General features: G+C 41.7%; 3 protein-coding genes across 5 annotated transcripts; 1 reads left to right on the plus strand and 2 right to left on the minus strand.

Moving 5' to 3' along the window:
* On the minus strand, positions 1-5,169 carry LOC104577089 (uncharacterized). The gene is made up of 5 exons (XM_010224532.2): positions 4,573-5,169; positions 2,694-2,865; positions 1,380-1,558; positions 1,098-1,194; positions 1-275 (listed from the first exon to the last, which is right to left on the minus strand). The coding sequence occupies exons 1-5, from the start codon at positions 5,036-5,038 to the stop codon at positions 119-121; spliced, it is 1,071 nt and encodes a 356-aa protein (XP_010222834.2). The 5' UTR covers positions 5,039-5,169; the 3' UTR covers positions 1-118.
* Positions 5,170-6,632: 1,463 nt separating this feature from the next.
* LOC104577088 (uncharacterized) lies at positions 6,633-12,840 on the minus strand. 2 transcript variants are annotated; one of them, XM_010224529.2, is made up of 6 exons: positions 12,557-12,840; positions 10,524-10,908; positions 9,142-9,313; positions 8,142-8,320; positions 7,242-7,338; positions 6,633-6,984 (listed from the first exon to the last, which is right to left on the minus strand). In XM_010224529.2, exons 1-6 carry the CDS (start codon positions 12,758-12,760, stop codon positions 6,828-6,830), a joined length of 1,194 nt encoding a protein of 397 aa, XP_010222831.2. In that variant the 5' UTR covers positions 12,761-12,840; the 3' UTR covers positions 6,633-6,827. The 2 variants fall into 2 exon arrangements, with proteins under 2 accessions (XP_010222831.2, XP_088389524.1); XM_088533398.1 differs by lacking the exon at positions 12,557-12,840 and adding an exon at positions 11,597-11,698.
* Positions 12,841-14,047: 1,207 nt separating this feature from the next.
* Positions 14,048-20,403, plus strand: TXNL4A (thioredoxin like 4A). 2 transcript variants are annotated; one of them, XM_088533400.1, is made up of 4 exons: positions 14,048-14,110; positions 14,329-14,503; positions 18,999-19,102; positions 19,917-20,403. In XM_088533400.1, the coding sequence occupies exons 2-4, from the start codon at positions 14,351-14,353 to the stop codon at positions 20,086-20,088; spliced, it is 429 nt and encodes a 142-aa protein (XP_088389526.1). In that variant the 5' UTR covers positions 14,048-14,110; positions 14,329-14,350; the 3' UTR covers positions 20,089-20,403. The 2 variants fall into 2 exon arrangements, with proteins under 2 accessions (XP_088389526.1, XP_088389527.1); XM_088533401.1 differs by lacking the exons at positions 14,048-14,110; positions 14,329-14,503 and adding an exon at positions 15,573-15,652.
* Positions 20,404-21,611: the final 1,208 nt, after the last annotated feature.

The raw sequence follows: 21,611 nt of genomic DNA on the forward strand, positions 1-21,611 counted from the left end.
TTTTTTTAGTTAAAATCTGAGACTCAGTCAAAGCTTTCCCTGCCTGTTTGGAACAGGTCACTCTCTGGGGTGAAATAGAAGAATCAGAGCATTTAGAGTCCCAATATCCTTCTGCACCTCAGCTTGGGAGCACTTCATTGGGTATAGGGAGACCGTGAAGAGCTGTTAGGATGTTTTCAACTGCTTCCTCTGTGATCATGCGAGTGGATTTCTCTGTTTCAGTGCCAAGGTGGGGTGTTATAAGGACATTCTTTAATTTTAATAATGGATGATCTCTAGAAGAAGAAGAAAAGAGGTATATATAAGTTACCTGCACTTCTTCATCCAACTGAAGAGCCTTACTTTTGCTATTGCACTGTATTTACATATGTAGTTCATTTAATATAATTTTTATAAGCCCCACATATATCAAGAGACCAATCTAATGCTTATGGGCACTGATGAACTGCATTCAAGTAATTCTGGACATGAAAATATGTGCTAAGAGTTTATTCGGTGCTTTTTTTTGTAGCAGACCAGGCTTTCTTTTTTTTTTTTTTCTTTGCTCTTAAACAGCAATTTGGCCTGAGTCAGAAGAAAGGACAGCACCGTCTGTCCCCCAGCCTGTTGACATAACAAGGTGAGCTGCTTTTTATTTATTTATCTGTTTATTCATTTGTTTTAGAAGCTAAATAGCCTCTGGGCCAGAGAGATCTGCAGCATTTCAGCCATCAAGAGCCTTGAATTGGGCAACCAAGCCTGGAGGGAGGGACAGGCCAGGCCAGGATGGCGGGGACAATGTAGCAGGGCTCAACAGGGACAAGTCGGGCAGCTTCCTCCTGTGCTCTCCTTTCTGATGCAAAGATGCCTCCCTGAAGCACTGCTGGGCTTTGTATTGTGATTCTGTGCTGATCCCTTGGCCTACATGACCCTCCTGCTGTTCCGTGGTGCCGGCCTTCCCTTGGGCCTGTTACCGCCCGCAGCACCTGGGCTGCCTCCGCGCCTCATGCACAGCGCCCTCACCCAAACGTGCCGCTGCCTCCCTGCCTGCTGCGCCTCTCCCAGCCCTCCGGCCACGACCCCCTACGTATTCCCGAGCACCCAGCACAGCTGGCAACCTGGGCAGCGGCTCCGGGTTGGTGACATCCAAAGCGGCAGCCCTGATGACTCCGTCCTGCAGAGCTCTCACCAGCGCCTCCGGGTCAACCACTGCCCCTAGGTGGGAACAAGAGTGTGTCTGAGTGCCATTTGCAGGCTACAATCTGAGAGCAAAAAGAGAGAGGAGAAGGAGAGGGAGGGATTTTGTCCATGGCTGGTCTGTACAGTCCCCAGTCGTGCATTTCCTGCAGTGCAACAGGAGCCAGCTCCCATTTTGCAGTCAGAGCAGTCTGGGATGTTACCTCGGCTGATGTTAATGAGAGTAGCCGTGGGTTTCATCAGCAACATCTCCCTCTTCCCAATCAGCTTGTGTGTCTGAGGGGTCAGGCTCACCACCACCATCACAAAATCTGACTGCTTGAGCAAGCTCTCTAGCTTTCCACAATAGGTGGCACTAACAAGTTGCTCCTTGTGCTCTTTCCTGACGGGGGAAAATAAGGATCATGCTGTGTTTCAGGCAGGCAGTCTTGGGAATGTCGTCTTTGCAATGTCATCATCTTCCCTGGCAATCTATTGGGGCTCCTGGCTGCTGCAGGACTTACGCATAATGAAGCGCTCAACACAAAAAGCTACTGAAGTACAGAGAGAGTTTTAGTTTGAACTTTTTTTGGAAAAAAAAAATTGTGGTCATTCATCCTAATTTATCCTATTGTTTTTAAACCTTGCTGCCTAAACTTCGAGAAAGAGAGAGACGAGAATATAAATCAGTATGATCGTTTGTTCCTGAATCCCAGAGAATGGTTTCTGAAATGTCTCCTGCTAAACTAGCTTGAAAGAAAGAAGTCACACTAAGAAAAGAACTTCAGTGTCACTTTGGATCATGTGTCTGCTAACACATATTAGTTATTTTCTTATAGGGTCCAGAGTCCAACTATCAGGGCCTATGCAGATAAAGAGCAGAATGGGATTACAGCCAGGTTTGCAGCACAGGAAGTCTGAATATTCTGATAAACATAGTGTCTAAACACACTTTAAAATAGACACATTTTTTTTCCTTTCCATTACATTGTGCATTGGTTATTCATCACAACACTCTTTTACAGCAATCTTACTTAAAAGGATGGAGTTGGTGATAACCAACAGAAAAAAAAATAGGATTTGTGCCTTATTTGCTCTTCTTTCTGGTATATAAAGAAAGCTTGAAACAGCTTAAGGACTATGTTTTTTGTTGTTTGCTTGTTTGTTTTGTTTGTTTTTGGTGGTGCTTTGTACCTGAATTTGTTCAGCTGTTTTCATAATTTCTGAAGTAATTCGAATGCCAGGACTCATCTATCCTGGCTAGCTAAAGCAGTAATGCTGCTACTGCTGTCTGCATGTGGAGCATCTTAGTGTAAGCCACATGTACCCGCTGCAGCTTCTCTTGATATCAGGGAAGGGGAAATCTGCCTCAGTGCAGATCAGGGTTTATAGCAGTAAGTTTTTTTTCCCTTTTGTTTCACTTAGTCATGTTCCCCTAGTTTGTGCTCAAATTATGCTGACATAGTATCTTGAAAAGAGAAATACTGACTATCTGAAAGAGAGCTTCTGCTCTAATTAGGGTCAAAACATATCTTTACCTCCGTGTCCTGTTGTGGTACAAAATGTTTGTTTCGAATGCTCTGCCTCTCAGAGCAATCTTATATCCAGTGCGGCCCATTCCAATGACCCCCAGAGTAGCTCTGATAACTTGAACTCCCAGAAAATCAGCTTCACAGTATTCCATATTTGGAGAAACTGCAACATGACAGCCTATAAGAGAAATGCTCCAACATTAGGGCCTTTAGGCACAAATATTAGGCACATATGCTCCTATGTTTAACAATTACAACACATTGCTTTAGATAGCACTGATTTTTGCAATGCCCTGGATGACTCTTTAATATATCATATTTTTGGCCACACACGTGACATGCCCCGTTTATTCCCAGTGTGCTACCAAAAGATTTTTGATACCATCCTCCCTACAAACCTTTTTCCTCTCTGCACTGGTAAAAATGATGCCCTGTTCTGCTACGATAATCAAAATAATTATTACCAGTAACACTGCAGGGTTTGGAAATCCTTGTAAAGAATAACACCAGGTGTTTGTGTTGCTGTTTAGAGCAATACAAGGTTTCCTGTTCACCTCTGCCACTCTAACTGGCTGAAAGAGTGCATCTTCTTTTAAACTCACTACTCAATAGTTTCCCTAGATTATCTGCTAACCCTGCAAAATTTTGTTTTTGCGATCAATGCAGAAAATAAGCTTACATGCACAGAGACACCATGCTTATTAGCCTGCTGGCAAGGTGAGAGGTTCTGGTATTTCAGTCCTCTAAAGAAAATATTCTTCCTGGTATTGCCAGCTAAAACATAAGCAGAATACTGTGAAAACAACAAAAAAGAATGCCTCAGGATAATAATCATGCCACAACAGACCTACCAGAAATTCATACAGATGGGGGCAATCATTAATCTCCTTTTTAATCCATCTTCTCCCTGTGAGGTAGAAACAGGTTTAGGGAAGACCAAGTCTCTCTTCTTTGAGCTTTAAGAAGCTTGTGGTCCTGCTGAGGTATCACAGGCAGATAAATCTAATAGGAAGGAAGGAGAAGGGTTTTTATTTTGCTTGTTTTGTTTTGCTTTCCTGAAGCAGGAGGCATTCCCGGCAAGCCAAGGCTAGGTCTATTTGGAGAAAGGGCCAAGGCAATTTGTGATGCAAACCAGAACAGATGCTATTACGAGTCACTGCAGCACCCTGTCTCTGATGCCACTTAAATCCTTCAGCTTTGCATCAATGCATTTCAGTCCCTGAAAATATGCCCATGTCTCTGCCAGTGCCAGCTTTCAGCAAATGTCCATATTTTGCTCCACTGTTGTTTCCCACACTTCATTTTTCTCCACCTTTCTGTGACCACTCTGATCCTCTGATCGTTATCTCCCTCCCTTCACCATACTACTTCACTGATCAATAGCAACACACTACTACCATGTGAAGAAACAAATGTCCTAAATGTCAGAGCCACTGCAAATGCACTGCTGAAAAAGGTCATGGAATTGGAATCTTCCATGTGAGAAGCACACTTCAGGGTGTTGTCAGCTAACAGTAACTGTTAATAATAATTCTATAGACATATGTATTCTTAAAAAAAAAAAAATTCTGCTCCTGCTTCTAAGTATCAAGCTTTATCAATAAATCACAGATGTCCTGTCACTAAAGCACTAAGTTGCACTTGAACAGAATTTGATGAGATTCTGTTCAAATATAAATAAACTCACATGATTTTATGCTTGGTGGAAATACATGTCAGATAAAATATGTCAGCAAAACACCTATTTGATGTGTTATCTCAACACATTTTTCTGGAATTTAGATATTCACATTTTATTGTACTACGGATGACTCTATAAAGGTTAAGTTTATGGCATGAAAATCTTGTATGATTTCCAGAATCCAAAGAAGAATTGAAATGATACCTTCTATTAGTCTTCTAGCAGATGCCAGCACTAAAGCCATCCCAGTGTCTGCTGTGTTGCTGGAGACAGCATGTGCAGCATTAGCCATTTTCACACTGAAGGCAGCTACAAGTTTCAGATCCAGGTGATCCATCCCTACTCCTGAATTTGCAATCACTTTTAAGTTTGGCAGGCTCTGGAGGAGCTCTTGATCAATGACTGGTTTGTGCCACCACAAATCTATTGCTTGGACTTTATCCTTCAAACACTTTCTGTCTTCAAGAAATTTCTTCATGGTGATGAGGTAGAAATGTCTCTTCAGGAACTCCACGTGACTATGCACTTCCCCATGTGTTCCTCCCATTTCGTTTACCAAAAGCCCAGGTAGCTCTTCTCCTCCCATGATCTGCAAGAAGAAGGAAGACACAAAGTGCTGAATTATTTCCAGACATTTTAAAGAATCATCAGTTTCCTGTCCTGTTATCATGACAACTACTGCAAGAGATCTTATAAACCAAATATTCAAATGGTGAGATAAACGCACCGAGACAAGAAAGCAGTTCTTTAAAATATACTATCAATCATATGAAGAAAAAAATACAAAACAAAACAAACGAAGAAAAACATCTTTCGCATAATGAAGCCTGAACCAGTTCTGTCGCTCATGGGTAGTCAGGTTTCATATCACTATCACCAGGCTCATAACACTGTGAATTATTTTTAATTACTTAGTTTCAGAGTATCAAAGTCTGGTGTCATAAATCTTCTGTATGCTGAAATCACAAATGACTGTGTATAAGGAGTTTAGGAAAATGTTGGGCTAAATCTAGGCCCTGCAAATAAATGTCACAGCTTCATCATGAACTTTGAGTTATCAAGTTAATATTTAAATGCTCCATTACAGAGGTTTTTGCGGTCCTCTGTTCTGAAGAGACACCAATACCTTCTTATTTGCAGTGCATTCACTTGAGCCTATCATAACAATATAACAACAGCTTAGGCTTTATTTTTGCTTTTTTTTTTTTTTCCAAACAAGGAACTTAAACGTAAGCATTAGAATTAAAATGCTTTTATGCTTTTTTTTTCCTACTAGTAACACTGACCATTTGTGTGTAGCTCCCAGAGGGCCTGTGAAATGGCAACTCTTTTTAAAAAACAAAAGAAAACACACACAACTATTTATGGCCACCATTGATTTTCCTTTGGAATTTTGTAACAAGATGTTAGGGGGTGAGTGGGAGGAGTTGTGCAAGGGCTGAAGATCTTTGAATCCGCTGTAGCGATTCTTGCTGTTGTCCTGTGCATAGTACTTCAGTGTTTGCATCCTATTTCAGTATTTGCATCTGAATGTCTAGCTCTCGGGCTGTGCTCGTGTATTGTGGTAAATCTTCATTTTATCATCCTTCTAAGAAGCCTGACCATATTGGAGAATAATGGAATGGCATCTTGCTTTTATGGAGAGACAAATCTTTCCTTGAGTCTTCTGACTTCACTGTTTGCTCAGACTCGGGAAAGAGAGTATGGAAGAGGTATGGAAGCGACAGAAAGGAGCCTGGCTTCAGGCTGGAAGTTAGCACTGGTCACTAATTTTGCTTTGGGCTATGCCTTCACTGATGCAATTGCAGTGGCTGCCATCACCTTGTTTCATGGCCAACAAAGATAAAAGCAACAATTTTGCCTGCATAGAGAAACTAAATCTCTTTGGATTTATTTTGGTTTCTGTAGGGGAATCTTTCAAAAGAAAGGAAAATCAATGCTTGGCTTCAGTTTGATTTAACAGCGTAGATTAAGCTATGCTCTCCTACAGCTGAAAACTTTAGGCCTCGGATCATTTCAGTGAAGTCTGCTTTTCTTGAATGCTTTGATATCAAGAGAGAATATTGCAACACTGGCTGAAAAGTGTTTTGGGATATAGTCAGATTTCTGCAGGTAATTAATGTTCAATCCAGCTTTAATAAACCTGAGAGTATTTCACAAACCACTCGGTGTGCTTCCTTATCATTATGTAGTAGCAAGTACCGGAAATAACGCACAGGTATTAACTGAACAAACTGAAGATATCAGTGTACAAAACTGCTCAGTTTAAAAGTTTCAAATAAATGACTTTTATTTGTTCTCCTTTATTCTTTCAGAATTGGAAATGACAATACAGGGTAAGATCAGCGGGCCAAGAGCTTTGCAGTATCATGACAACAAAAGCAGTGCAGGAACAGAGATACTGTAGAAAATGGTGTCTTTTCACAGACGAGAGGTTTAGTGCTGTCATCTGATGCACATCACTTGGGGACCACTTCACTGGGAATGGGCTGACCATTGAGAACAGCTAGCATATTTGTTATTGCTTCCTCTGCCATCATACGGATGGCTTGGACTGTTGCAGTTCCAATGTGAGGGGTTATGATGATGTTATTTAATTTCAATAAAGGATGGTCTCTGTAAGAAACAGAAAGAACAAAATATATGACACAGGACATTTACGCTGCTGCTATCACATGCCACTTGGACAGAACTGAACCTCAGGAAACAGCAACCGTGCAATGAGGTAAAGGGGCTAGAGGCAGAGAGTCTGCAGAGAGCTGTAGGAAGCTCCCTTACCCATTCCCTCTTGTTCTTGTTGCCTTGCCTGTTGGCCAGGTTGCCAAAGAGCTGACATATTTCAGATTAACAGAATGGAAAACAGATGTCTCTACCTTGGAAGAGGCTCAGGGTATGTCACGTCCAGAGCAGCTGCCCTAATAATCTTTTTCTGTAGGGCTTCTACCAATGCATCTTGATCAATAACTGCACCTGCATTGAAAAGATAATTTCCTCCTATCATCACAAGTTAAGAACACGTTTTTAACCTAGTGGGTAGAGAAAGCTCTCCAAGTTCTAGAAAGCGTAACTAAAGAATTTACATTTGCTAGAAAATAAAATGTCCCTCTAATAACAGTTAACCGAACAAAGTAAAGAGACATTCTATTTATTAATCTTTAATTAGAGGATGATCACAGTTCAGTGCATAGAGCACTTCATGAGATGTGAGAGATTTAAGTCGATTCCTCATTTTGACACTAATTTCTTATATTACTGTAGGCAGATCATTTCAAAGCTCTTTGAGCTTTTTCAGTCTTTTATCTCTGCTTTGTCTCTTGAAACTATAACCTCTTTAGGTCTGCTCTTACATGATTGTTTGGCATCAACACATCTGTAATCCCACCCAAGGTTCCTTTTCCAGACAGCTGTTTCAATTGAGGCTTGTGTTTCTCCTTGTACCTTATTCATCACAGGTGATGAACACCTATTAACTATTTCATGATAATGAGGTTATTTCCACTAAAGAAAGCTGTCTTGGGATACGGCTAAAGAGATGTAGAGCACCTGCTGAGCACCTCCAAATTCTGCTGGAGGTCCCTAGGAGCTTGTCTTCAAGCACATGGCATCTCATCTATAGTTAAATCATTAATCTGTAGAGTGTCAGCTAGCCTTGTGCGACTCAAACAATATATGGAGAAATGCCCTGTCTGAGGTGGGAGAGGGAAGTGTTGACACAAAGGGACAAAACATGACCTTAACTGCTGAGCCACACCAGTGCCTTTGGACCATCCTACCTCGGCTGATGTTTATAAGAGTAGCTGTGGGCTTCATTAGCCCCAGCTCTCGTTTCCCAATCAGTTTGCGAGTCTCTGGGGACAGGCTCACAACCAGCAGAACAAAGTCAGATTGCTGCAACAAGTCATCCATCTTCTCACAGTAGTGTGCACCAACTGCCTGCTCCTCTTCCATTTTTCTGAGGGAAAAACACACACCCAGATTGACACAACTACTTCAGCAATCAGTCAGTCCTAAGAGAGATCTTAGTACAGAGATCGAGAGGCTTGAGGACAACATAACGACATACATAGGTATGATATACATAGGTGAAAGGGAGGAAAGGAAGGAGGGAGATGTGGCATAGGGGAATTAAGAGGCCTGAAGACTGGCAAGACCCTGGAGGAGTCATGTAAATGTATAAGCAAAGCAAGTGATAACTAGCTATAGGAGGGTGAGGATGCTGTCAGCTCCTGTTCTTCCGCTGTGTCTGTGCTGGTCCCTGTATACTCTCTTTGCTTGATGCACATGAGTCAGGATGTGGGGTTGAAAAGGAATGAAGGGGAAGAAAGGTCTAAGAGAATGGAAATACAGAACTAAGAGGAGCTGAGATCCCTGCCCTCAGTGCACGCGGGACGAGTGACGTGGCTGGGCTGGGCACGGGGGTGACGGTGCGGCCGCGCGGGTTGCCAGGAGGCTGAGGAGGCTGGCGGGATGGGGAAACAGGAGAGGGCTCAAGGCCTGGACTACCTGGGCTGCCTCACAAAATGCTGGCACCACTGCGGCCCCAGAAGTGCTAGGAGCTAAACAGGGAAGAGTAAGCTCAGAACAGTGAGGGGGAGCGATAGCCTGAGGGCAGTCATAGGCCACCAGAGTGAGGAAGTGGAGGCACACTGGCATTCCTCATTTTCTTACAGCTGTCATAAGAACAAGCACTTGGACGTCTGCAGGCACAGATGAGCTCTGCGATTTCTGTCGCTGCACCTTCGGTAGCTACACACAGGAAGCAAATGCTTTTACCTCCGGTTCCTGTTGTGGTAGAGAATCTTCATTTCAAAGGCTTTAGCCCTCTGAGCCACTTTATAACCAATACTGCCCATTCCGATGATGCCAAGAGTAGCCCTGGTGACTTCAACTCCCAGCCAGTCAACAGCAAAATGCTCCGTGTCTGGAGAAATCGCAATCTGGCAGCCTGAATGTGAAAACAGTGGGGTGCAGGGGTGCAAACTGACTGTGAATTTAAGGCTGGGAATCATGGAGAAAAAGGTTTCTAACTATCATAAGCGGCAGGGTTCTGGGGCATTCCTTACCAAATGCTTTAACTAATTTAGAGAGGATACATTTGGTCAGATAAGAGGGCTTAGATGTTGGTGCCATTCTCTGCAATAGGCAGGACTGGGGTCAGTGACCCAGCGGGTTTTTCAAAATGTTTATTTTTCTGTGAGGAATAGATCTTCGGGAAATTAATTCTTCCCTAACTGTAATCGTGTCTCTGTGGTTTGAAAATAGCTTATTTGACATTTAGCACCAAGCAGACATCGCCTTTCGCTGGGGTAAATCTCATCATCTACCTCAAACATCAGCCCAAATCTGCACCACTCCTTGTGCAGGGGTGAAAGACTTGGAAAGCCCGTCCAGACAATGCTGCGCTGTGAGACATTGCAGATTCCAGCTCTGTCGGGTGTCTCTAAGAGCTTTTTGCAAAAAGAGCTCAAGGTCCAGTGAGATAGTAGGAATAGTAGGAAAATATCAGGGGAAAGAGGAGTTTATCATGCTCAGGGATGGAGCAGTGGTGACGGAAATGCTGCGGGACCCAGCAGAGAGAAGCAATTACTTGTGACAGTCTCTGCTGACACCTTCCTTCCCCTGAAGGGCACTGCGGAGCAAGGGCATGTGTGGAAAGGATCTACTTGGGAGCGAACAAACTAATATTTGTGGTACAGTTTGGATTAATTCTGTCAAAAGGATCATCAAATATTTCAGTAATAATGTCGGTACTATTCTCTAAATTAAGCCCATTAATTTTGCTGATTTTTTTTTCATAAGCAGGAAAGAAGGGACTTATTCTTTTCATACAGCTATAAAAACCTTGCCCAGCAGGCAGCCAGTTGGGAATTAAGCCCCAAACATTAGTCCATATGGGGCAACATGAGTGATTTGCAAATGCTTAATCTAGACAAAGGCCTTACTATTGTCACCACTGTGGGGTGACACTTCATGAAAAGAAGTGAGGCATCTGAAAAAGCACCAGAAAAGCACAGCCCTCTGACAATGGAGTTCTCGGATCCCTTTTTCTTGCAAAAACATCCCAAAGATCCCCATCCATTCCGGCACATCATCTGTATCACAGAAAATGTGGAACATGCCAAATAAGTTGCTAAGATCCAGAAAAAAAAAATTACCTTCCACCAGTCTTCTGGCAGATGCCAGCATCAAGGCCATTCCCATGTCTGCTGTTGAGTCAGCAACGGCTTGTGGGGTGTTGGTCACTTTTACACCAAAGCTAGAAATCATTTTCAAGTCCAAGTGATCCACTCCGACCCCAGAGTTTGCAATTACTTTTAAATTAGGCAGGCTTTCCAAGAGCTCTCGGTCAATAGTTGGCCTGCACTCAAACACGAAAACAGATTGGATTTTTTTGCTCATTTCTTTTTTGTTCTCGAGAAACTCCTTCATGGTGACAAGGCGGAAATGTTTCTGCAAAAGCACTACAAGGTTTTCTAGCACACCTTGAGTTCCTCCTATATCCAGAATCAAAACAGTCGGCAACTCTTGTTCTGCCATGACCTGTAATGAAAGGGAGCAGGAAAAATATTCCAGTCTTTTGGAGAACATCCTTGAAAGAATGATACTGTAATTATCATTTCACATCTATAAAATGAAAATTAAGGGGTCTCAATATGGCTCTTAAGGATACAGAGTAAATCCAGTCACTTTGCACTAGCGTGATCTTTCCAGTATCTTCAGTAAGTGCTGGATCAGGTTCTAATACCAAGTAATATTCATGCCATTAAATCACTAAATCTTACGAAGTGTAGTTCTCAAGTAGTTTCATTTTAGTTCTGAATTCATATTGATTTCATACACATGTGGCAGGTTCTCAATCTTACTTTTATATACATATATATATATATATATATATTTAAACAGTGGTGTGAAAAGGAGTCTGATAGAAAGTTGCCTCAAGTTTCTTGACTTTTGATCATGGTTGGCGAAGCAGCACTCTGATTAATTCTGGGCACAAAGTGCTCAGCAGAAACTTCTTGCTGCCCCAGACATCTCACACATCTCTGTCGAGATTAACCAGCCACTCAGACATTACATATTACAAAATGGTATCAAAGCAGATTACAAGTTTTGGATGAGCTGGGTTTCCCCTTGCCCTGAGCAAGCCCAGCCTTACCTCAACTGCATCACTTAAAGGATTACAGTCTCTACACTAGTAATATTGCTTAATTTACAGCTCTGTACTGGCCTTGATCTGCATTTCTGCCTCAGCTGCAGTCTGCTATTGAACCCTGGCTAGCATGGGTCTCGGTGCTGAGACGTCTGCCGCTCATCCCGATCCGTTTGTCTGGGAACAACAGCTGGTTCCGAACAACAAACACAGCAGTGCAATGAACAACGCAACCATAGTACAAAATAAAAACAAACAAACAAAAAGATCTAATTATTTCTTCGCAAGTAAAGTCTTTTGAATGCTGCCAGCCCCATATGGCTGAAAAAAAATAGGCAAATTTTCCCAGTCAGTGTTTCATAAAGTATCTCGCAAAATGACCTTTTAAGGATAAATCAAATTCATCCTCCAGAATTAACTACCTGCAGAATAAAGGACAAGATTTAATGCCTGTCATGCTCTAACAGCACAGACCAACTTCTTTATGAGCATGACCTGACGATATTGCTGCAATTTATTCAGACCAGGTGGCAACGACACTCGCAGTGTTATGCGAAGAATAAAAGCTGTTTGGGTGCCACACAATCAATTTGCTGGCAGATGCCAGGGAGGCAGCACTGTTACACCATTTGCTTTTGTCACCAGTTTCTCCTTCATTACAATATGCCACCCAAGAAGGTCAGAGTCAGACAAGCTTTTATTTTAGAAGCACTTTCTGAATTTCACAAACCAGATGGTGCTTCTTGGGGAAGCTACTGTGCAACACGCTGAAAGCTGATTTAGGTTTCAATTAACCGGGTCATAGGTTAGAAACAAGGTAGTCACACATAATTTCCCTTCTCAGCAGCATGGCAATACTGAATGCATCACAGTTTTAGCTGCCTTTTGATGTGTTAATTATTAATAGACTGCAGTTTTTGTTCAAAGACTGGGCTTCTTTTAGTACCAAGTACAATGAGGGTTTAAAAAAAGATACTGCTAACAGTAAAAGCAATAAAATGAATCCTGTGCCAGGCAGGGGTATCTCCAGATACTAACCTTATTTTGAGGAACATTTAACGTTCTTCCTCCAGCACTAGTTGGGCCTGTGTTGTAGCTCTGCCTGTAATCCACATTCCTCCTCTTTTGACAGTGATGCACGTGAGAAGTAAGAGCTGGATGAATTAATTTATGAGGCAAATTGGGCTGGCTACCCATCAAGTGGAGAGACTTTAACAGACCAAATGCTCTGCCCCTGAACATAATTGTTCGGATATCAGATGTCCTGTTGAATGTGTTAAATGTAACATCTGGTAAGGATAAGACAGCTTTGGTTTTGGACTAGTTATTTTCAGTATTACTAACTCTCTTAACTCTTTTGAAAGCTGTGCATCGCCTCACATTTTCTATCTACACAAAATCACTTGCTTTCATTTATGTATACACACATAATGATACACATTGAAATAATGTGTGTATATTCTGGTCCTTAAACACTGCAGGGAAAACCTTGACCAAAGGGCAAATAAGACAGCTGTGCTAATGCCAGTGTTACTGTTTTTCCAAGCTTCCTCACGACTTTTGGGGATCTCGACTCACTGCTTTCAGACTTGTGGACTGCCACTGCTGCCTCCCCAGGCTTACCTCAATGACAGCGGAATAAGACGGCGTGATTTTTTTCCAACTCTATTTTAAATTCAAGTTAACAGTGTGAATTATTCAGAACAAATCGCATCACCTCCCCCACAAACAACTTATCTGTGGAAGAACACTAGTTACGGCAAGCGTGGCACGAGGACGAACGCGGACGGGTTTCGTTCTCAGGGCTGCCCTTTCCTTGCCGCTGCTGGAGGGCCCAGCAGCGCGGCGCGTCCCCCTGCAATCCCAGCCTTAACCCCTGCTCCGCCACGCGGGAAATCCGCCCGGATCGCCGGCGTTTCCTGCAGGAATCCCTGCCCCGGAGGGCCTTGCGCCAGTTTTGCGGGGAGCTTTGCGTTTCTGCGGCCACGTTATTTGATGCAAGGGCCATGTGCCGCTGCACGGCTGGCCTCCAAAGCCCCTCCTCGAGCTGCTAGCGATTTTTTTTTTCAGTTGAAAGTACGTCTTTGTGCCCATTTCCTGCAAAGTAACCTTTTAAACGTGAGCACAGTGTTAAATTACGGATTTGCTCCCCAGGACGTAAAAAAGATTGGCCGGGGGCACCCCCCTCAACGGCCAACGCTATCCTGGAACCTAATGATGGCGCTGCAAACGCTGGGGCGCTCGGGCTGCGGCAATGCCCGCTCAGCGCGCCCGGGACGGCGGAGCCCTGTCCCGGCGAGGGGAGCCCCCCTGCCCCCAACGGCCGTTTGGGCTGCCCCCCGCGCCCCCCGCCGGCTTGGTACGGTCCGAGCTGCTATGGTCCTTCCTCCCTGCATCCCCCCCGCCTCCTTTGGGGACTTGGTACGCGCCAACAGACCTCGCTCCGGCGCGCCCGGCCCAGCCCTCCAATCAGGGCGGAAGCTCAGTTCGCTCCTCCCCCTTCCGGCGTCGTGCTCAGCGACGTTCGTCACTTCCCCTCCCTTCACAGCCGTTCGGTTGTCTCCCGTTTGCTGCGCGAAGGAGGCCCCAGGGGTATGGAGGGGGGGACGCGAGGGGGGCGCGGACAGGGTTCTGGGAGGGGGTTGGGAGGAGGGAGGCCGCGCGGGGAAGGTTCTGGAAGGGGTTCGGGAGGGAGGAGGCCGCGCGGAGAAGGTTCTGGAAGGGGATCGGGAGGGGGCGGCGCGGCCGTGAGCGGGTCGCGCTTGGGCCGAGCCGTGTTTCAGCTGCCGGTGCTCGCTGTGCTCCCGCAGGCCCGCCCACCCGCCCGCCGCCATGTCGTACATGCTACCGCACTTGCACAACGGCTGGCAGGTGGACCAGGCCATCCTGTCGGAGGAGGACCGCGTGGTGGTGATCCGCTTCGGGCACGACTGGGACCCCACCTGCATGAAGATGGACGAAGTGCTTTACAGCATCGCCGAGAAGGTGCGCCATAGGGGCGGTTCTGCTCTGGGGGCGGCAGCAAAGCTGCTGTCTTTGCCTCTGAGAGCGTCCTCTAAAAGTGATCGGCTGCCTTGTTTGTAGTGTTTAACGGTGTGAAAAGAGGCCTGCATGTCCTGAAAGCAGCGTTGCTGCTCTTTAACGAGGCCTCATTCAGTGACTGCCAGCTGGCATTTGAACAGAAACACAAGTTGGGTAATAGGGATGCTGTGGTTCTAGGTAGTGGGGCACCAGCTGCTTACAACTAGGATGAGCAGTACCGTCAGATTCTCATTTGACTGATCTAAAAAGCTGTTCCAATTTGGACACTGAAAAATGGTAAGGCTCAAAAAAGTACAGGAAGCTGCCAATCAACAGTGATATTCTCAGCGTAAATGGATGCTATTCTGTTGAGTTCCAGGGGATTAATTAAATTTTAGGACATAACTGAGGCAAAGTCTGAAGGTATTTCAGATGGAGACAGTGCCTTCCAACAATTGGTCAGTCACTTTAGACAGGTACACACTGAAGAAGATTTGGTCTCTGTTAACACCCAGCTATAATCAGCTGTAATTCACCTTTTTATCTCTCTGGTAAGGTTACTGTGTACTGTTGGATAATCAAGTTGACAGCCATTTTTTGAACCACATAGAAAAGGAAGTCAAAAATCTGAGCCACAAATATTAGTATTTAAGCTTAGACAGGAGGAGTTGGGTATCTTCATGTAAAATTGTGTGCATAGTGCATAACTAGGCATGCAGTTGTGTTCATGGTATGGTTCTTCCCCTTTTTGTGGATTTTTTAAGGAAAGAAGCTTCTGCTCTTTCATATCCCTATGTTTAAAGGCTTTGACTTATAGTCATATGTTACAATGTAATAGGCTATAATAGGATACAGGAAGGACTGCCATGGTGTGGTTTAATTTACCTTTTGTAGAGGTGGGACTTTCTAATAGTTCCAGTTAGTATTTACTCTTGGCAGCGTGCTTGGCAATTTGGCAGACATATTGGCACTTAAGGGTGATTGGGGGAAGCAAGAACAAGATAACTTTTTATTTAAAAATCTCCCTCTGCAGAAATGGCAAATTAAAGAGGGAGATCCTTCCTCATCCTCTTGCTTACAAGCCATGTTTGGATCTCGCAGCTGTTTAAAAGAGTGAGTAAAAGTTCCAATTGTACAGGTGCTTATAGTAGAGAAAAACACAGAATGTTAACATGCTGTAACTGCATACTACATTTGAAGAAAATGTAGCTGAGATTTATATTTGGTACCATGATGTGCTGGGGTTTTTTGATCTGAAGTATATTTTTGGGGAGCAGTGATGTTATTTATCTGTACTTCATAATATGAAAATAGGGTTTTTTGTATTGTTTGGAGAAAGAGAAACTAGAACAACATACAAAAATACAAAGCAGATAATTTTCACTGATATGTACTCTGCTTAGTTTTAACCTGTACTTTTTTCATTGTTGTACCTGGAAAAAAGGAAGCAAGGCTTCACTCAGTTTCACAAGAAATTATAGCTGTAAAATATCTTTGTTTTGTTTAAAATCATGCTGAAGAAAAGTCTAAGGAGTGAGTTGTGCAAATTCCTTTGGAGCACTTTCTTTATGAATATGCTTTTAAAAATTGCATTTTACAATGAGCTCATCCACTGAAACATGTAGCTTCAACTGCTAGATTTATATATTTTTTTCCATACTTTTTTAAAAAAAGTATTTTAAAACTATGATTTGTTGAGAACTGAATAGTGTAAATCAGATGACCTCTCTTGAAGCCTGGTCGCTTTGAACAGATACGTTGTACAGGGTCAGTGCTGGTCTAGAGAGGATTGTTCCAATATATTGCAGTTACTTAATGATAATCAAAAGTGTGAATAGCTGTGTCTGGCACAAACGTTAGTTATTCCTCTTTGCCTTTCTGTTAAGATCACAGGAAAGATGAGAGGAAGAGACGGAGGTGACGGGGTCTGTAGAAAATATATTGGTATTGTGGTCACTGATGTTGTAATTAAAGTGGAGCAAAGCTCAAAAAATTAATTCCTGTCCAAAGTTTTCAAGCTTGTTAATGGCAAGCATTGCCTTTGGCAAGATGTCATCTTTTCTCTTCAGCCATATAAATGTGACACCTAAACTGCAATAGCATGTTCAGATTGGCGTGGAGAGTAAATGTTGATAGAGTAGACCTTCAACTTGGTGCTTACTGTGCAGTCTCTTTTAGTTCACCAATATCAGCCTGCTAGGCTGCTTCAGCTTGGATGGATTACTGCAAAAACTATTCTCACTGTATCTTTCACCTGTGATTTCCACGTCTGTTAGAAACATCATCTAGGAACAGGTGAAGAAGGTCAGGAGGAGGCATTTTTGGATCTCTTTAGAGATTTCTGTGAAAGTTTTCTGTATGCAGCCTGGGCTACTCTTGGCCATAAGCTAATATAGGTTTGTGAGACTAATTTCAGAAAGAGTGGAATTTTTAACCAACTTACCCTCCCTAGAGAGATAACGAAAAACTCCCTATGATTGTTATGATTGTTCCTTGTCCTTGTATTATTGTGTCAACATTTTGTGTCAATCTTGTGTTACAGCAATTTGCTGGAATGATATTGTTAATTAAGAGTATCAGGAGGGAGAACCTTGGAGAAGTGAGAATAATTCTATCTGACATATTATTTTTTTCCTTACCTGTGTTTGCCATTTTCCAGCTAAATGTGATCTTTACAAGTCAGGATTTATGGAATATGTATATTAAATTCAACTTTAGTCTTAAGGAACATATAGATTGTCCTGCGTTCGTGTCCTGATTTGGTTTAAAAATTGGTGCTTACCAAAACAGATACAGTTCTGTAAGTTGTTAAAATACTGGCCTGCGACTATGGCTAGGCAAAAATGTATTTGTGTTTTCTGTGTATGCCTCTTGAATAATGTAGGCTAATCTGTGAAGCTGCAGTAAATACAGGGGACGTGGGGGAAATAGAGCCCAAACTAAACTAAAGCCTAGACTTTATAAATATGTTTATGAAGTTTTGAAAGTTGAGTGCCTTTATTTTTGTCTCCTATGTGTCCCCATGGTCAACAGCAGCTATGCTAGCCTAGTCAAACTGAGGAGACTTTGAATTGAACAATAAATGAAGACAGGTTGTTGGAAATAAATACTTTGAAGTGTTAGTATCTTGTTTGTGTTCCTGTTGAGAGTGTTTTTAATCTTCAGAAGTTGGGGAAGTATGGTTCTGTCCAAAAGGAGGTATTAACCAGTATTTTTTCTTCAGAAAGGAATTTACTTACTCCAGCAGATTTACTATATTTCACTATTTGTTAAGAGACGTGGTATTCAGAAACACATGTTTTTTGAATAAGCTTGTATTATTAGGTGTTCAGCTTCTAAAATGTCATACTTTGGTTGTGCATTGCCTAGATATTAAAGCTTCAGTTTACGTTAACAACCTTGTGTTAGAATTGTATTAAATGTAACTGTTTTTAGAGTGGTTTGCTTCCTCAGAGTTGTATTTAATTTTTGTTCAGAGATCCCTGTATCACATCCCAGTTACAGTTAAGTTGTTTTGATGTACTGTGAGGTGATAGAGAAGCTTGCAGAGATAACAGTTTTGAGCAGACAGCTCTGGGTGATGGATTCACACTGCAGTGTATGAGGAGAGAATGAGCTTTGCTTTGTCTCCATAGACTTGGTATGGATCAGCTCCTCCCATGCCTGCTCAGACCCAGAGCTACTTGAACTGCTTTTGCTTAAAACAAAGCTTGAGCTAGATGAGCCTGGCGGATTCAAGCTGACTCTGCATAAAGCCATCTCAGGTGCTCTGTTCTGCTTGGGCCCTGTGTTGAGTCTGGGATGGTACTTGCTCCTGCAGCTGGTGGACCTGTTCAATGCTGGGCAGAGACATCAGAGGAGCTCTGCAGTGCTGAAATAAAACGCCTCTCCACCGAGAGTCTGCCTGGCCTGAAATGGCCGCTAAAGAGTAGATGCATGACCACTGCCATTGTTTTTATTTAATCAGCTTCATTAAAATAAAAGTAGTTAAAAGGAAGAGAGACGCATGGAGAAGGGCACAAGGAAGGCCATTCTAGGCTATTAGGTTTCTCGAGTGAATAAGTGGTTGACAACAGAGGTAAAATGTGTCATCCAGCTCTCACAGACCACTTACTGTACTTGTTTGGAACTGTCCATGTTATTGCAATGTCTCAGTTGTCTACAAGGGGAACTTGTTTCCCTACATGTTGATTTGTTTTGTTTTGTTTAGCATAGTCACTTCCTGGTTGATACTTGATGCAAAATTGGCATCTTGCCTGTATTTAAATGGATTTTCCACATTAATGGTTTCTTTCCTGATTGAAGAGTGGCAAACCTATTTACCATGATTTCATGTGTTAATGTTTTTCCAAGTAAACGTTGCAATAACAAAAGAAAGCCTATGTCTTTTAATCAGTAATATATATTATCAAGTCTTTGGATATTCATATTATTTTATTTCCTGTTTTCTTCCATTTAGGTAAAAAACTTTGCTGTTATTTATCTTGTGGACATCACCGAAGTACCAGACTTCAACAAGATGTATGAGTTGTACGATCCCTGTACCGTCATGTTTTTCTTCAGGTACATAATCATTCTGTGAGAAAATTCAATTGAATGTGTTTTGTTTTTTTGTGTGTGTCAAATGCAACATCTCAGTAGAATCATAGTTCCTTTCTGAATACATATCAGCATATTTATACTTACATTGTTATTATTCTAGAATAAATGGATTGGAATGTAAGTAGAAATGTTTTGTTTTCCAGTTAGTCTAGTAACTTCATTTTGATAAGACATTAATACTTGTGTCACTTCCTAGGCCATGATTGCCTTCAGTGCAAGCAAATCAAAACAGTGCTTCTGTGAAATAAGAAATTCTATGAAAGAGTTTCTATAAAATATAATTACTGAATGGGGGTGATATGAATGTGTATTTACTAATTTAGTACAAATTAGTAAAAATGAAAACTTTGTACTCATTCTTTTTTTTCCATGGTTGTAAACTCGAAATTCCCTGCAGACATTGTTTCAGGAGTATGGCACTCAAGTTTGTCAGACTTGCTTTAAAGGTCTATCCTAGGTATCTCAAAGACATCTCCTTTGAGATAAGATGGACTACTGGCAAGACTGGAAATATCTCTGCAGAGGAAGATGGCAGTAGGAAAGAAATAGAAACTTTGGAGAATACAGTACTGAGGATAATAGTGCTGAGTAATGATGTTGATGCAGAGCTTGCTCTAGCTTTAGAAATAGTCAATAAAATGTCAACTTGACATATTCAAGCAAAAGTAAACACTTTTGTTTCAGGCTTACTTATTGGTGGGTTAGGGAAAATAGTTTAGCTTTCATGTCCTGAAATATAATAGCATATTAACCTGTCTCTCTTCTCTCATTAAAGGAACAAACACATCATGATTGATTTAGGTACAGGTAATAACAACAAGATCAACTGGGCGATGGAAGATAAGCAAGAGATGATTGACATTATAGAAACTGTTTATAGAGGAGCCCGCAAAGGTCGAGGTTTGGTAGTATCACCAAAAGATTATTCCACTAAATACAGATACTGACATTTTCTTAGTGTTCGGTTTTTTTTTAACCCACATCCACTTAAATTTATCTTTGTGAATGTGTGTACATAATATGTATATATTAAAAAAAAAAACTACAATTTTGTGAGTGTAGTTGGAATTATTTAAAAACTTTGAATTCTGTTTGAAACAGTAGAAAACATGAAATGTGGAAATGTCCAATTGAAAATACTATACCTGCATTTTTTAAAATTAAGACTTAACTCTGTCTAGTATGATGTATTTTTTTACATGAAAAGCCTATTTGCAGAAAAACATTTCAACTGTGTTTATCTGCTTTTGTTATGCGGATATTGGGGGAAAATTGTATTACTGCTTTTTTAAAGGAATAAAACGTGTTCCCTTATTTTTCTGTCCTTTTTTGAGTGCTTTAAAGTTGAGAATGAAAATGTAATTCCATGCACTATCATAAGCTTGAAGATGAAGAGTTATCCCTTCTAGCAGGATTTTCTTGCACAGTAACTTGGTCTTTCACCTCTATTAGATCATAGGACTTAGATTAGGAAAAAATCTGGACTCTTCTACCTTTCATCCCCCTCCCCCCCATCAAATAAAATATATATAAAAAAGGAAAGGAAATCACTTGAGTTGCAATGGTGGAGTTTTTCTTTCATGTAGTGGTTATACATACTAGTCAGTTTAAAATAATTCCTTGTGAAGTCTGAGGAAATGCAGTTTTGGAGCTGGCTGCACAGTTAACATTTGAAAGAGGGGTGAGCTGCTGTGCTTTCTCACACAAGCATACAATTTGCTCATGGATAGAGCAAATGCCTATCTAGTCATAAAGCTTGAATTAGATTTACCTAGGGTATGAGGTTTCCATTTGCATTTCTGAAAATTCCTCTTCTGTAGTAATGGAGTCTTTGGTGGGTGTTTTTTGTTCATTTGTTTCTTTTTAAACTGCTGAATTAGAGCTAGAGCATGAACAGTAACCGAGTCAGACTATGCAGAAGAAATGCTTGTATTTTGAAAGTTAGAGCAGATGTCTTATTTAGGACATGCTACTCAGAATATGCAGAAGAAAGCACAATGTTTGGTAAGTAGATTCCTATTTCAAAGCCACCAATACCCAATTACTCTTTAAAACAAGCCATTTTCATCAAAATGTTAGCTGCAATTAGCAATACCTGTGTGTTGCTTACATATATGGGTGTGCACATCTTTAGGTGGGCTGGTGGTAAAAGGATCCACTGAACCAGCACTACCCTTTCTTTCAGCACAGAGCAGTTTATATTCACTCAAAATAAATCAAAATTGGTGCTAAGGAACATTTGCAAGAATATCAAATAGATTATATATTTAATATTTATGTCTGCATTTTGTAATATACAAATCTAAAGGAATATCATATCAAGCAGGCACACAGAAAGGGAGTAGTTCTTTTTATGGAAGCAGCTTGTTATTTACAAACATTTAAGTTAAAGGCAATAAAAACATGAAATTTTCAAGATGATAGTATCAGAATAAATGAAATATCCTGTCTTTTTTAATGTAAGAAAGTG

Source organism: Tinamus guttatus, unplaced genomic scaffold, assembly GCF_059628265.1.
Source record: "Tinamus guttatus ecotype Peru unplaced genomic scaffold, ASM5962826v1 Tinamus_guttatus_pri_ptg000497l, whole genome shotgun sequence".
NCBI lineage: Eukaryota > Metazoa > Chordata > Aves > Tinamiformes > Tinamidae > Tinamus > Tinamus guttatus.

Bases quoted from the DNA above. Each gene is read 5' to 3' on its own strand.
- LOC104577088 (XM_010224529.2), bottom strand. From the start codon at position 12,760: ATGTTCAGGGGCAGAGCATTTGGTCTGTTAAAGTCTCTCCACTTGATG. The intron at 10,909-12,556 runs GTTAGTATCTGG...CTTTCATTACAG, and splicing joins TAAATGTTCCTCAAAATAAG to GTCATGGCAGAACAAGAGTT. The intron at 8,321-9,141 runs GTAAAAGCATTT...TTTTTCCCTCAG, and splicing joins TACCACAACAGGAACCGGAG to AAAAATGGAAGAGGAGCAGG.
- TXNL4A (XM_088533400.1), top strand. From the start codon at position 14,351: ATGTCGTACATGCTACCGCACTTGCACAACGGCTGGCAGGTGGACCAG. The intron at 14,504-18,998 runs GTGCGCCATAGG...TCTTCCATTTAG, and splicing joins TTTACAGCATCGCCGAGAAG to GTAAAAAACTTTGCTGTTAT. The intron at 19,103-19,916 runs GTACATAATCAT...CTCTCATTAAAG, and splicing joins ACCGTCATGTTTTTCTTCAG to GAACAAACACATCATGATTG.
- LOC104577089 (XM_010224532.2), bottom strand. From the start codon at position 5,038: ATGATAACAGGACAGGAAACTGATGATTCTTTAAAATGTCTGGAAATA. The intron at 2,866-4,572 runs GTATCATTTCAA...TTTCTCTTATAG, and splicing joins TGCTAGAAGACTAATAGAAG to GCTGTCATGTTGCAGTTTCT. The intron at 1,559-2,693 runs GTAAAGATATGT...TTCCCCCGTCAG, and splicing joins TACCACAACAGGACACGGAG to GAAAGAGCACAAGGAGCAAC.